General features: G+C 48.7%; 2 protein-coding genes across 2 annotated transcripts; one reads left to right on the top strand and one right to left on the bottom strand.

The window, feature by feature from the left end:
* The first annotated feature begins 2 nt into the window (after window positions 1-2).
* On the top strand, window positions 3-6,083 carry LOC135819596 (uncharacterized). The gene is made up of 3 exons (XM_065332832.1): window positions 3-4,778; window positions 5,018-5,294; window positions 5,492-6,083. Exons 1-3 carry the CDS (start codon window positions 407-409, stop codon window positions 5,493-5,495), a joined length of 4,653 nt encoding a protein of 1,550 aa, XP_065188904.1. The 5' UTR covers window positions 3-406; the 3' UTR covers window positions 5,496-6,083.
* A 608-nt stretch (window positions 6,084-6,691) lies between these two features.
* On the bottom strand, window positions 6,692-10,953 carry LOC135820119 (uncharacterized). The gene is made up of 5 exons (XM_065333428.1): window positions 10,836-10,953; window positions 10,585-10,724; window positions 8,569-9,660; window positions 8,026-8,124; window positions 6,692-7,257 (listed from the first exon to the last, which is right to left on the bottom strand). The coding sequence occupies exons 1-5, from the start codon at window positions 10,943-10,945 to the stop codon at window positions 6,692-6,694; spliced, it is 2,007 nt and encodes a 668-aa protein (XP_065189500.1). The 5' UTR covers window positions 10,946-10,953.
* Window positions 10,954-12,612: the final 1,659 nt, after the last annotated feature.

Below are 12,612 nucleotides of genomic sequence, written 5' to 3'. Positions count from 1 at the left end.
CTATTAGTCCGCAGGCCAAAGCGGAAAAAAATGCTCCAAAAAAAATTTCGTTCCCGCTGATGGGGTACCAAGGTTTGTTGACTCTACGTGATAGAGTGTTCCTTTACGAGCACAATGATGTAGGTTTGGTGTCAGGGGACTTGTCCTTTCGCGTGGAATTGAGGGGGTTCGACAGCTGTCAAATATGCACAGCTGTCGTGTACGGGGATTCTGAGCATGCACGGAAACTGCTCAAAACGGATCAAGTGATGCACGCCACGCAGAATTTGGAAATTTTGAACTGAGTGATCAGGTGACGGCGAACACATTGTCAAATTTCTTATTGCACGTACAGCCATTTCCTGTTCTTCCTTTCCTTATGTCAAGCAATGATTGCGCGTTGTGTTAGGCCTTTGTCGTCCAGCTCATGGCGTCCTCGCCTGCTTCTTCAGAGTCCCTAAACAAGCGCAGTACTCGCCAGTCCGTTGAAGTTCCTCGTATCGAGCCAGGAAGGAAGAATTGCATATTTTGTGGATCCATCCAGAAAAGAATACCAGGTACCAACAAAAAGCAGAGTACTTCGCAGATTTTGACACTCGAAGCTGAGGAAAGGCTGAGAAAAGCTGCTGCCATACGGAAGGACGAGGGCATTTCGATTGCCATTTCAGCAGTCAGTAGCCTCATTGCAAGAGAGGCATACTATCACAAACAGTGTTACAACGATTTTACAAGAGAGTCATCCCTTGCACGAATCCGTGACAGCACACCAGCTACATCGACCCCAGCTACATCGACCCTAGTCACTAGCTCGTCTGCAGGTAGCGCTGAGCATGACCTGTCAACACCAAGACAAGAGGGAAACATCGAAGACTTTTACCACCTAGTACACCAGTTGCTGTTTGTGGAACGCACTGCTGTTAGCATTTCACGTCTTACGGCAGACTACAACGCGACAGTACATGGAACTGCTAGGAATGACAGAACCAAAGCTGCTATCACAGAACGGTTTGGTGAATCTGTCACTTTTGTGCGCCGTCCGTCCCGGAACAGGGCTGAGCTAGTTTTCGCTAATGCCCATGCCAGTGAGATAATAGCCAGTTTGTATGCCGAGGTGGAAGAGGCGAGGGATTCGGATGGGGTTGATGATGATATTTGGGTGGAGGAGGACAATGCAGCTAACACTTCAGGAGGTGAAGGTGTTGTAGCACAAGATCGCCTGCGTATTGTATATCACGCGGCACGTCTTTTACGGACTGCGTGCCAGGAGACAAAGGCCCAAGAGTCAAGCGGGGAAATCCCAACAGTTGCTGAAGCAAACGCATGCTTACCCAGCCTACTCCACAACTTTCTGGCTTGGGTAGTGACTGACCAGCATCATGATGACATCGGTCAGGACAAAGTTGATTTGGATGAGCAGCTGCAACGTCACGTCTCCTCCATTGGCCAGGATTTGCTGTATATTACATCAGGACTGCCGTGCCCCAAACATGTTGTTCTGGGACTGACCCTACATCACCTCTACCGGAGCGAGAAGCTGCTGAAAATGCTTAACCGGTTTGGGCACACCATTGCCTACTCCCAGGTTTTGGAAAGGGAGACTGCTATGGCAGAGCGGCGAGTGCGAGACGGGCACATAGTGGATGCGTTACCGGGTGGCATTGACCCCCACAGGCCATTCTACCATGTAGCAGATAATAACGACTTAAACGAGGAGACTCTGGACGGGAAAGGGACCACACACTGCACCAACACCGTTGTTGTCCAGCCCCGTGCTTCATCTGTAAGCCGCCCTGACAGTGATGTTTCTCCTGCTGAGCCAGCACGAAAACGCAAGCGTACGCTGGCCCTCGAACCTGAGGTTCTTCCCGAATTAGTGTGCCCGACAAAAGTCAACCCAGAGCGCCGTGAGGCAGTTGACGTGGAGACGCTGGACACCTCACTGCCTCACTGTTCTGACGCGGTGGCCATGGATGACTTCATCTGGCAGCTTGCACGGGCTTCAAAGGACGGTGACATCGGCAACGTCATTTTGTCCCGCACTGATCAAGACCAGACAGTTCCAGCGTGGTCGGCATTTAATGCCCTGCTTCAACGCCAATGCATCCCACCACGGTCTGCCATAGGTTACTGCCCTGTGGTCAACTCGTCACCAACTGACATGTCAACAGTCTACGCCATCCTCAGAAAGTGCCTCGGTCGATGTGCCAATGCTGGCCTCCCATTTAGCATCATTGTAGTGGACCAAGCCATTTACGCAAAGGCATTGGACATTATTAACCACCGGCCTGACGAGTTCTCACCCGTGGTGCTGAGATTGGGAGCGTTTCACGCAGCCTGCACGTTCCTCGCCATCATCGGGAAGCGTTTCCGTGATGCAGGTCTCCTTGATCTGTTCGTTGAGTCCGGGATAGCTGGACCATCTTCTGCCTCGTCTGCGTTAGACGGGACTCAATACAACCGAGCTGTGCGTTTGCACAAGGTTGTTGCAGAGGCTTTGCATCGGATGCGGTGGCAACAGTTCGTGCAAGATGCGGATCCCACGATCATCAACCTAGCAGCCCTCCGATCTTCACTAACGTCTTCATTCAAGGAGCTACAGTCTTGTGTCACCGATGACAACTCGGCGTGCATCACGGCATCACCGGAGGCTGTGGAGTTGCACAAGCAGTATACGGAGTACTGCCGGAAGCAGGCCGCTTCATCAGAAATGTTCAACTTCTGGTCTTCCTACATTGCCATGGTGAGCCTTCTGCTCCGGTTCTTGCGTGCAAGTCGAATGGCAGATTGGAAGCTCCATCTGCAGTGCGTTTTGAAAATGCTCCCTTGGTGCTTTGCGTACGACAGGCAAAACTATGCCCGCTACATGTCCTATTATTGGCTGCAAATGACCCAGTTGCCAACAACACATCCCGAAGCGGATCGGTTCCTGCAAGAAGGAGGTTTCTCCGTCCAGCGCTCCGACAACCCATTTGCTCAGGTCCCATCTGACCAGGCCATTGAACAGTCGATAAACCGGGCCACAAAGACCGTGGGAGGCATTATTGGGTTCAGCCGCCATCCAGCAACCGTGCAGAGATGGGTGTTGACTGCACATGACCGAGCCGCTGTGGCAGATGTCTGTTCGGAGCACTGTGGTATGGACAGTGGTACCGAGGAGCGAGATACCCTGCACAAAGAGTGCCAGACGGGAAGAATGGCTCGTGATGAAAACGATGTCGTGAGTGTGGTCGAGACTGTCAGCAAATTTCTCAACCCATTCGCATCTGACGGCGAGGAACCGCTGCCTTTGACACAGTTCGCATCTGGCATTGAGGCACCCCATGATGTAGCCCAGGATCTGCTCCATGCCGAATCTCGTGGACACAAGGCCTTCACGGCTTTTCTTAGCGAGAGACTGTTGTCTGGAGCATCCGAGAAACAATTCCACGATCCAATGAAGAAGCTGCAGCTGAAGACCTTCACTCTGAAGAAGCAGAAGAAGAAGACTCCTGGAAGTGGTCAAGCCGAAATTCTCCGGAGTGATCGGTCAACATTCTCCAGGATTGCCCTGATTGCTCAGACCAGGCAGATGGATATGCGTCATGTCCTGTCATACCCACTTGGCCCCCTGCCCTGGGCTTTAGCAACAACGTCAGGATCTCTGGTGAAGACCAGCAAGTCTGCCCTGCTGCCGTTGCTCACGGACAAGGCGATTGTCGACGACAGTACACACCCACACGATGGTGCACTAATAGTCGACGCCATGGCACTGTTGAGGTCAATGAAGACTTCCAGCTTGCCATCCACGTTTGCCGAATATGCTGAGTGCATCCTAGATCGCCTGTGTAAGTTCTTTGCACGGTATGCTCGAGTGGACTTTGTTGTTGATACGTACCGGGATATGTCGATCAAGAATCTGGAACGTTCATCACGGGCCGCTAGTGGGACTCTACGGCAGCATATCACTGGCGCTGATCAACGGCTTCCCAGGCAGTTTGCCAAGTTCCTGGCAGTGGGTGACAACAAAGAGGAATTGATTGCATTCCTCGCCGTACAGTGGCAGCGTCCTGCCATGGTTGAGAAGGTGCCTGAGCAGAGGGAACTTGTCGTTACCAGCGGTAGCTCTTGTGTGATGATCAAACGTCAGGCAGGTGCTACAAGTGTCGTCCCTGTACCTGACTTGGAGTGCAGCCACGAGGAAGCGGATACCCGTCTCTTGTTGCATGCATCTCATGCTGGTTCCGCAGGCTATCCCACCGTCACGGTCAAGTCCCCGGACACTGATGTAGCAGTTCTGGCTGCCTTCGCCCGCCATTGCATCTCTGGAAGATTGTACTTCCTCACTGGGACTGGGAACAAGGTTCGATGCATCGACATGGCAACTGTCAGCGACGAGCTTGGCCCAGAACTCTGCCAAGCACTGCCAGGCTTCCACGCCTTCACTGGGTGTGATAGCACAAGTGCTTTTGCATACCGCGGGAAGAAGGCTGCATTGAAGATTCTGCAAAGCACCGGTCCTGTTGGGTCTACATCTCGGCAAGCATTCACCTCCCTGGGGAAAGGCTTCGAACCACTGACAGCTGATGTGCTCCTCAACCTTGAGACATTTGTGTGCTCCTATTACAAAGTCTCTGGTTGTAGCAGCGTCAACGATGCAAGGTATGAGCTGTTCTGCACAAAGACCTTGCAGTCAAACCAGCTTCCACCATGCAAAGATGCCTTCCTGAAGCATGCCGCGAGAGCTAACTACCAAGCTGCCATTTGGCGCCAGTGCATTGTGGCCCAGCCTGCGATACCAGCACCACAAGATAATGGCCAAGGTGAGTGAGCTGACTGTAGCATATAATGCAGTTGTAGAGGAGGACTGCAGTATGAAAATGATGGATATTCTCTGAACAAGACATGTTCGTTGATGTTGCTACTTATACAATAGAGTGAATCAGCTGTGTTATCAACACAATCATGCATGAAGTAATTGACTGTTGTAGTGTAAGAAGCTTTTCTGATATATGGAGTAAATAATTTGCATTCCTCCATCTGTTTGTTCTCCCCATTACAGGTTGGTGTCTTGACCAGAACGGTGATCTAGCTGTGGACTGGCTTAGTATACCACCCGCTCCCCACTCTGTCCTCGAGTTTCTCAGCTGTGGCTGTAAGACTGGCTGTGGAGGAGGCAATTGCTCCTGCAGGCGTCACATGCTCGTGTGTACAGATGCTTGTAGCTGTCACCATCATGCTTCAGTTCCATGCAAGAACTGCCCGGTGGAATCTGCTCCTGGACATGACGAAGTACAGGCCATCGATGAGGGAGATCTTCCGTCTGACACTGAGCAGCAGTGAGTCACCCATTTATGGACACACGGATAATGCACTTTCGTTTTATGTTACATGTAACTGTTCAACTCTAAACATTGGGTATACAGAACTGTGTTCACGTTGTGACATGCTTCCCTATTCTGATTCATGGGTGACTACATAGTAAGGTCGTACTGTGAGTCAGTGAGTTCTATGATTCTATGGTCTGTCAATGCAGGTAATTGAATGAATGGCAAGTGCGGATCACGTCGGTTTACCCAGTATGTGCTCAAAACTAGTGGACCGATGCGGTTAAAAGTCAGGCACCTCTACTTGTTGCATACACGTGTATGTGCTGAGTGTTTTTGCTGGCTTCTGAAACAACGTAGTGTATAGTGTATAGTGTATAACAATGTAGTATGAGTATGTGGTTGGTAATAATGCAAAGCCAACATCTTTGTTACGTCAGATTTATGTGCATCTCTCGGCGTCCATATTTTGTTGGCCGCTTAGCAGAATCTACTGTGCATAGCAGCATATACTGTGCATCTTCAGTTCCCCGCTCAAGTCCATTACTGAGTTGGCAGCGATTGGCGGATAGCCCTCCCACATTGTACATTGTCCAATGCCCATGTGATGGCATACTCTTCTTTTTGTCTTTTTTATATTTTCTACGCCTTCATTTTGATTTGATAACAGCCGAAGTTTGTTTCAGATGATGGCCCAGTCACATGGAGAAGCCCACCTACATGTGTATTTCATGTACATTATAATACTTGTGATGAGTACTCTGTTCTTTGCTTCTGATGTACATACGATCCCCAATGTGATTTGGCTACAGCTCATTTCGAAAGACTATCCATGTATTGGACATAATCTTATCAGTGATTGTAATGCTATTGTATACCAAAGGGCATTCTGAATTGTATTGTGAAACAAGGCCCACAAGAAGTGATAAAGACTGTAAAATGTCCAGGTATATCACGAGGGGGGAGCCTCCCCTTCCACCCCATTCTGCATCCCTAATCGAGGGGCTGAGCACCCCCCTTCTACCCAACTACTGTACTTACAGTGCAATGGTATTGACCTTTTGTATGCACACAATTGTCGTACTGCGGGCGACCCCAGCATGGGTTCTAGTTGCACGATTATCATCAAACCTTGGATACCGGTGGTTCTTGGTCTTTCTTTGGCAATGCAAAAAACTGGAACTGCTTACAGCATAGGAAAGGTGGTAAAATTTGAATTTCGACTTCCGTTACCATGGCAACATCAAAATAATAGTATTCCTTTGATTTGGTCAACTTAGGACAAGAATCCCGGGACAAGAGATACATGATAAGAAAGCCCTAGCACCACTCTATCATTTCGTATAGTCAAACCTTGGTACCCTTCTGCTCGGAGCGAAAAATACGAATTTTGCACCCTGGCCTGCGGACTATATGTCGTAGCAGCTGAGTAGCTCATCCAGAGCACTAACGTGCGCCTCAAGCCAGAGCCAATCCATGCTGTTCACGATCAGAATGATATGGCGCACTGCATGCAGCCGCCAAGGAGTGTTAGCAATAGCAAACGCCAGGGGAGCATATATGTCCCATAGGACGGTGCTATTGTCTACTTCTGGGTAGAGTAACTGTCGTATGGCGCTGGAAATACAATCAATGCTGAACAAATAGGCCGGTGAACAGTCGGATAGAACGAATCTCCCAGAAACACCTTCATTCGAGCCGAAACCAACCAGGCCGTAGAGGTTGCGCATAGTATACGGAGCATCTTCTCCAGATCCGAAGCCGCCTTTTCTCAGCTTGTGATCCAGGGTCTGCAGAAAGCCTTTGGTTTTCAGATGCAGGCCTGCCAGGGCGGCGCTTTCCTCCGTGATGATGATGATGTCAGCCTGCTTCGCAGGTAGAGTGTAGCTTAAGTTTGTCGTGGAAGAGTTGAGTTCCTGTTCCTGGCAAGGCATGAGCGTGGTGTCAGGACCAGCTGTGGACATGGTTGTAATGGCTGTAGAGGATAATAGCACGAAAGAGAACTTTTGCTATTAGTCCCAAAAATGGAAGAAAACAATTCACTGCATGGAAGAGATTTCACAATGAGTCGAAAACGGAAGAGCTTGCTTGGGAACTAGTCCAGTTCGAAAGGGGCTTTCCCCTTCTAGATCCATTGCAGCAACTCGGTAGGCCGTGATTAATACACTGATTATATCAACAAACTCGCCCTTCAAGCAGGAATTCAATTACATCTAGAAGATCAAAAATTCTCGCTCCACACGCACCGCCACACCCATAGACAGAAACAGTAAAAGGAACAATCCACAAGTTGATGCTAGTTTGCCGAATAAAGATGCGAGAAACTAAGTTACAAAAAGAATAGAATGGGATATGGAGCTTGGGTTGGCTGTGACTCAGAGTTTCACGCCTGTGGCGATCGTCAGACAGTGCTGTCTGATGATCGCCACAGGCGTGAAACTCTGAGTCACAGCCAACCCAAGATCCGTATCCCATTCTATTCTTTTTGTATGAAGCTCTGCACCCCGGTGCATTGAGCACTCTTTCGAGGACCACACCCAACTTTCCGTGTGAGAAACTAAGTTCACTCTCCATCATACCTTAGAAACATGAGGTGCACAAACAACAGGAAAGAAACTCGTGTCGGTGAACGTATTGTTGTCCATAAATCCGTTCTAGTACTTAAAGATGGACATACGTAGCTGAGGATCCGGCAAAGGAAAACAACAAAAGGCGTGAGGCTGTAAGCAAGCAATTCCCTTACTATTATCTGGTGCCGCTCTCAGCTGTGATGGGATGCAAGCGCGATATCGTGGATCGGAGGGAGCATATATATCGACATCTTCAGCGACCATTGCCGGTTCTAATGCGACAGGATCAAAATAGAAATGCCCGGAATGATTATGGTGATTTAGATCGAATCTCGAAAAAAAGATGACAAACTTTTGTTCGGAAATTAGAGGGTACATGCCTCGTACTGATCTGTTCTCTCCGAAACTCAACACTTGCAAGCCAGATACGAAAGAAAGAAAAAATCATCAGTCAATCCACCGGGAGTCGAACCAGGGACGTTGCTATTCGCGAGCGATGCTCTAATCAACTGAGCTACAGTATGACTCTTATCCACAGTGATGGCAAATCTATCCTTCATCGATCCATCAATATCCGGCTTACATCATACTGGCAACTCACACCACTCAAGAGGGCCCTCGGCCATTCGCTTGATATACCTCTTGATGTAGATCTTCCATGTGCATGTAAATTGGACAATCCTGCATTAAACAGTCAATATTGGAACTGGCCTCACCTTTGCAGTGCCCGAAGCATCCATAATCACGAAGAGGCGATAATATGGACCTCGAAAACATCCACCGTAGATCATCGCGTGTGTCCGCTGAGTGAGGGTTCAACATGGCAGGATCGGGCCTGACGTCATCACATTCGCACGTTCTGGACAGCCAAGCATCAGGTGTGCCACCTATCAGAAGCCTTGCCATATTCTCAGCCACCACGTGTTGAGCACGGGAAGAGGACTCGTACGAATACCCAGGCACTGGCTCGCCGAGCACTGGGAACATTCTTTCCCTGTTGAAGATCACGCCGCCAGTGGAGAACGCTAGGCGTACAAATTCCGTCGTTGTTATAGACCGTAGGCTCGCTTTTTCACCTTCTCCCATGGGCTTCCAGTTGGAACGAGCCGGCGGTGCGTCTTCTAGGCTCACATCGAGAAAGGTATCTTTTGTTAGCGCCAGCAGATGCATAACACCCGTTTCCAGAGTAAGAGGAGCGATGGCATGGACAGTGCAGTTCCAGGCGCGAAGCACCTGGATGTCATGATCCGTTACACGAATGTCGACTCGCAAGGGAAAGATCAGCAGGATGACGCACTTTCCACCCGGTTGTGCGCGCGCTCTGTCCACAACCATATCAATAACGCCCTCGAACCCAAGCAGTCGATCGTACGCGTCATCTAGAGACTCGTACGTGTATCGCTTGCTCTTGGTTTTGGCTGTGTTGATGTTGGTGAGAGCTCTTGACAGGAACGAGCTCCCGCGTCCAGCGCTCATCTCCTCATTTTGAAACAGAACTTCAACATATTTTCCGGTGGCTAGGAGCGGGGAAATTGGATCAGGAAGTGGTAGGAATCCAAAGGATTCCATAAATCCCCACACGGAACACGAGATATCGAAATGGGATGGATTAATACCGGATATTCGCAGTAAACGCGTGGTCTGATGCATAACGTTGCTGAGAAGACTTCGAATGGGCTCATATGACATGTACTCCTGAACAATCAAGATGAAATCCGTCCTAGGTAGACCGCTCGGAATGGAGTGTTCACCAGAGCAGCCTGCCGCATGATGGTCTGTGCCATTAGAGGCCTGCAAGGTGTCCAGATCTACAAAGAGAGAGAGAGAGAGAGAGAGAGAGAGAGAGAGAGAGAGAGAGAGAGAGAGAGAGAGAGAGAGAGAGAGAGAGAGAGAAAGAGAGAGAGAGAAAGAGAGAGAGGGAGAGAGAGAGAGAGAGAGAGAAAGAGAGAGAGGGAGACAGACAGAGAGAGAGGTGCATGGAGAGACAGAGAGAGAGAGAGAGAAAGAGAGAGAGAGGTGCAGGGAGAGATAGATAGGGACACAGAGAGAGAGATAGAGAGAGATAACTTGAAAATTAGTATTTCCTCCTTCCCACTGTTGCCAGCCCTTTAGGTAGATCGTCTGTATTCGGACTGTCCGAGTGATCTACTTCAGCATATACAATGCAATGACTAGTCTAGCGCCATATGCAGCAGTTTAAGTTCAAATGTAAGTAACAATAATAATAAAAACTGGGATTTTTATCCAAGAGTAATATGTACAGATAACTGACAAGGATATTGAGACATTCGACGACCTGAAACCTAGCTCCAACACATCTACGAAGCACGAACCAACAACCTTCCAACTTGGAAGGCTCAGGTGCGGAACGTTCCAATGAAGGGAAGGATGCGCCACGAATGTCTCAATACCCTTGCCAGTTTTGTGCCTTGTTGTCACACTATCTGACTGTATACTATCTCGTTACCTTGGTGGGCTGTTAGTCATAACTAGTAACGTATGGGTCATATTCTCTTTCAAACAATAATAATAATTCAGAATGCCTAGCCCTACATGTAGTAATAAAGGAGGAAAGATGATATGAGGGTTTGGGAACAGCAAACTTCGTGAAGGTCTTGCTTTTGTACTTCAAGTATTGAAGTGAGATAGGGGAGAGAGAGGTCATCAGCAGGCATACATATTCAGTAGATCAAGAGCTTTACAGCGTCATGTTTCGCCAAACTGTACCGTACACTCAGTTCTCTCCTTCTTCAGGACAGTGGTGTTCAAGAGTGGCTGGCATGATCCGTACTCTACCGTGTACATGGTAGCATTTTCATTACGTAGCAGTTTCGGTATGGCGTGGCAGGTCTTCCGAGATGCACACGGACAGCTGCATGGGAAGGTAAAAAAAGACGGTCAACTCAGCTCAGTAGTAGCAGTGACTTGAAGCCAAAGCTGTAGCAAAATGCATGCGAGGGCAAACTAACACAAGGCTTCTTACATGACTCTATGCTCTCCGCCTGCCAACACGGGTAGAAGTAATCCTGAAATGATCAGCAACGAGGTGGACAAGGAAAAGTCCATTGCGACTTCATTAATTTGATGAATCATTCCAAAGTGGAGTGTCGTGAACAAAGTAACTGTTATGGCGTTCATGCTTAGACAGAGAAATCAAAACATAACACCATACTCACTAAAGCACTTGAGACGAAAAGCGCGAAACCTACACCTGAGATCAGGAATAGAATAACGGATGTGACAGCTTACCTCGATATGTTCCATCATGCGAAATGGATGTGAGCGTAGAGTGATGAACACTTCCCTCGCCGTCAGCAGCACAGGCGCTGAGTAGAATTTTAGGCCCCTTCCACAGCACGTCGAAAGTGGCTTTGCCTTGAAGGCAAAAGGCAGCTTATAAAGTGAAGCTGCATTCACACCTACAGGTTTTTAAACTGGATTTGAAGAAGAAGGGATTCGCGCACACTGTGTAGGCCGATTCCAGGTCATATGTTTCGTCTTCGTCAGGCTCGCTTACACTAAACACACATGCCGGTAGCTGTTTTTTTTCGTGCACGTCTTGTGGAGGGCTTTGGATTTGGTTCGCATAGTGTCAATTTTAGAACGCACGATGGCGCCCGTGTCATGGTATCCGCCTCCCCGACCTCTTCACCAAATACATGTACATTCAATTTGGCGGCGATCTCCTTTTCTACATTGCTCCTTCGGGCGGTGCCTTTTGCAGGTCACCTTAAATATGCGATCCACAGCTCGATGTGTTTGGCCTCAACGTCCTGGATGAAGACGATCAGCAGCCACCTAGGAAAACTCATTTCCTAGGTGGCTACTGATCATCTTTTTTGTCCCCTGAATATCGCCTTGGGGGTGAAACAGAGGGGGGGGGGGGGCATAAATGGATTTGAGCCAGCCAGCCTCTCGTCAACGAATTGCAGCTCTCTCGCCTCGCCTCTACTGGGTGACGGTGACCCAAACTTTGATCAGGTGAGTTTCATGGCCAGAAATTTGCAGTCAGATGTGTGCGACTGGAACCCACGACCAATCAGTTAGCAGGCAAAGACTAAGTACTGTGAAAAAGAGCACAACTACTTAGTCTTAGGGCCCCATCTAACCCTTTCCAGACAGAGTATGCCTGCATTCGCACTCTGGCACCTCTCACGCTCAAGTCTCAACTGGATGCTGATACTGAAGCGTTGAATGTTATAAAATTATGGTGTAATTCTTCTGGGACAACAGTGAGCAAAACTGCTAAAATGGTGGATGCCATCAGTCACATACGTATAATGGAAGTCACATTATACTCAATCTGCTGATAGTTAGCTTTGCTGGCTAGCCGCAGATTGAGTACCCGATACTTCTAGGTGAGGTTCCAACTGCTCACCGAGAAACTGCTGCAGTTGCCAGTGATAGGAGGCGTGCGGAGATAGATTGAGGTTTAGAGTCCAAACAACGATGGCAACAGCGCGACCTAGCCATCACGCAATATTAGGTCGAGCTACATGTAGTTCACAGGGATACAGACTTGGGTAGCTGAAAGAGCCAATCTTATTTTGAGTATGTATCGACTTTAGCTTACCACGAGTATCGACTACTAAAAGATTTTGCCTAAGCTCTGCTTTCAACAGGGATGTACATCACTGTACCACGTTACGGTACTTGAGCAGAAGAAGAATACTAGTACAGTGTACATACATACCAATGAACATGAAAACTGGGGTGCTGCATGCATCATCGACAGCTGACACAGTATTGTACTGTGCTGG

Source organism: Sycon ciliatum, chromosome 6, assembly GCF_964019385.1.
Source record: "Sycon ciliatum chromosome 6, ocSycCili1.1, whole genome shotgun sequence".
Lineage (NCBI taxonomy): Eukaryota > Metazoa > Porifera > Calcarea > Leucosolenida > Sycettidae > Sycon > Sycon ciliatum.
The sequence above is the reverse complement of the archived record's forward strand: the minus strand, read 5'-3'. Positions and strand labels throughout refer to the sequence as shown.

Excerpts from the sequence above, each read along its gene's own strand:
- LOC135819596 (XM_065332832.1), top strand. The coding sequence starts at position 407 with ATGGCGTCCTCGCCTGCTTCTTCAGAGTCCCTAAACAAGCGCAGTACT. Across the intron at positions 4,779-5,017 it reads ACCACAAGATAATGGCCAAG|GTTGGTGTCTTGACCAGAAC; the intron begins GTGAGTGAGCTG and ends TCCCCATTACAG.
- LOC135820119 (XM_065333428.1), bottom strand. The coding sequence starts at position 10,945 with ATGATTCATCAAATTAATGAAGTCGCAATGGACTTTTCCTTGTCCACC. Across the intron at positions 8,125-8,568 it reads ATGCTTCGGGCACTGCAAAG|AACCGGCAATGGTCGCTGAA; the intron begins GTGAGGCCAGTT and ends CTGTCGCATTAG. Across the intron at positions 7,258-8,025 it reads GAGAGCGGCACCAGATAATA|CCATTACAACCATGTCCACA; the intron begins GTAAGGGAATTG and ends TATCCTCTACAG.